The sequence below is a fragment of the Chelonoidis abingdonii genome, chromosome 17, assembly GCF_003597395.2.
Source record: "Chelonoidis abingdonii isolate Lonesome George chromosome 17, CheloAbing_2.0, whole genome shotgun sequence".
In the NCBI taxonomy this organism is placed as follows: Eukaryota; Metazoa; Chordata; order Testudines; family Testudinidae; genus Chelonoidis; species Chelonoidis abingdonii.
In genome coordinates this window covers 40,523,543-40,525,572 of record NC_133785.1, presented here as the reverse complement: position 1 = coordinate 40,525,572, position 2,030 = coordinate 40,523,543, and the positions used below count along the sequence as shown (strand labels likewise).

The 2,030-nt window shown below is 65.3% G+C and overlaps 1 protein-coding gene across 1 annotated transcript in view; it reads left to right on the top strand.

Moving 5' to 3' along the window:
* The window catches only part of QARS1 (glutaminyl-tRNA synthetase 1), a 28,799-nt gene that overhangs the window by 19,462 nt on the left and 7,307 nt on the right, over positions 1–2,030 (top strand). The window contains 3 exon segments of the mRNA XM_075073328.1: positions 68–208; positions 1,259–1,337; positions 1,543–1,746. Coding sequence (XP_074929429.1) covers positions 68–208; positions 1,259–1,337; positions 1,543–1,746 — 424 coding nt within the window.

Here is a 2,030-nt window from a genome sequence, read left to right as displayed (position 1 = left end):
GGGCACAAAGGAACATTCGGGTAGGGGGGCTGGTGGGGCTGCGAGGGTGAACGGGCTGCGGGCGCAGGGGGTGCTGGGAGCTGGCTAACCACACCGTGCCCCCTTCAGGCCAATGGGGGCGTGTGCTTCCTGCGGTACGATGACACCAACCCCGAGAAGGAGGAGGAAAAGTACTTCACCGCCATCCGGGACATGGTGGAGTGGCTGGGTACGGGGCCGGGGGGCAGAATGGTTGGGTTCTGGGCGTAGAGGAGGAGAATAGTTGGATACAAGGGGTGGGGGCAGTGGCTGGGGGGTAGCAGGAGTGCCCAGGCTATGGGACAGGGAGTGGGGGGTGAGGGAGGCAGAGCAGGAACCACTGGGTATGAGGAGTTGGGGAGGGGGGGCGAGCGGGAGCAGTTGGGGTGGAGAGGGGACCAGCCAGGTACCCAGGGGAGATGCCAGAGCCCCTCCAGCTGCTGCTGGGTGACCAGGGCCTGCTGCCCTTGCTAGGAGGTGGGGTGGGGGTGCTGGCCTGGCCCCTCCCGATTTCACTCAGCTGGCTTCCACAAGGTCCCTGCATGCTGCCAATGGGGGGCCGGGAGTCCCTGGGCGATGCTGGCTCTGCCCCGGGGGCCCTGGGCGATGCTGGCTCTGCTCCCTACAAAGCCGGGCAGGACTCTGAGGGAGCCTCCTCTCTTGGAGCAGACGGTTCCCAGGGCAAGAAGCTCCCACAGCTTCCACCTTCCTGGGGCTGAGCTCAGAGCATCCAGCATCCCCTGCCCCTCATGTGTTTCCCGCAGCGAGTCGCCCGGGCGGGGTCCTGGGGCAGCCACAGGGCCCTGCCCCCCCACTCCACAGGCAGACGGGACTCTCAGCCAGGCGGGGAAACAGCAGGTTTATCAGTCGACAGGATCACAGTGAAGGGCAGAGCTCGTTAGCACAGAAATCAGGGACTATCAGCCAAGTCCATCTTGGGAGTCCTGGGCCAGGCGGCCTGGCTCCCCCCCTTCCAGTCCCTCACACAGACTGCCAGCCACCCCACCTCCGACACCCCATTGTTCCTCCTCTTTCTCTTTGTCTCGCTGCACCTGGTCACATCCCCTTCCTGGCCCCCCGGTTACGAAGGGCATCAGCCATCACCTAATGCAGCAAGGGGAAATCCCCACTTTGTCACTCCGGGCAGCCCCCTGTCTCTGGGGCAGAGCGGGGGTGAGGCTGGTGCTCTGGGTGGGGGGCGGGGAGGGAGGGTCTCACTCATGGGCTCGCTCTGCCATAGGCTACAAGCCGCATGCCGTGACGCATGCCTCAGGCTACTTCGACCAGCTGTACGTGTGGGCCGTGGAGCTCATCCGGCGGTGAGTGTGTGGAGTACGTGGGGCCCGGGGGGCGGAGCCGGCTGTTCTGGGGGGCAGGGTGTGCCTGGCTGCTCTGGGGAAGGGACGGAGCCTGATGGGGATCCCTGCAAGCAGCCTGGGCCACCTGCCAGGGCCAGGCTGCTGGGTCCCGTGCTGGGTGGTGGCTTGCGTGTGTGGGGCGGGCGTGACATCCTCTCCTCCCCAGGGGCCACGCCTACGTCTGCCATCAGCGAGTGGAAGAAATCAAAGGCCACAACCCTCCACCCTCTCCGTGGCGGGATCGGCCCATGGAAGAGTCACTTCTCCTCTTTGAGGTACGTGGGCCTGGCAAAGGGACCCCACGCCCCGCTGGGCGACCCCCCCCCTCGGTGACCCCTACCCCCTGCTGGGTGACTGCCCCACCCCCTCAGTGACTCCTCCCCCTGCTGGGTGACCGCCCTGCCCCCTCGGTGACCCCTGCCCCCCGCTGGGCGACTGCCCCTGTGACAATGCGGTTCTGGCAGGACCCAGCTGAGGTGCCAATCCAGGACCAATTGCTCAAACAGGGCAGTCACAGCCCAAGGCTGGGGTTTTTTCACCTCTAAGGCACCAAACCGGCCAGACAAAAAGGACTTCGGTTTCACCCCACTGGCCAACCACAAGTCACACAAGCAATTTCCTTAGACACTCCAGTCTCCCAGTATCACCACCAGT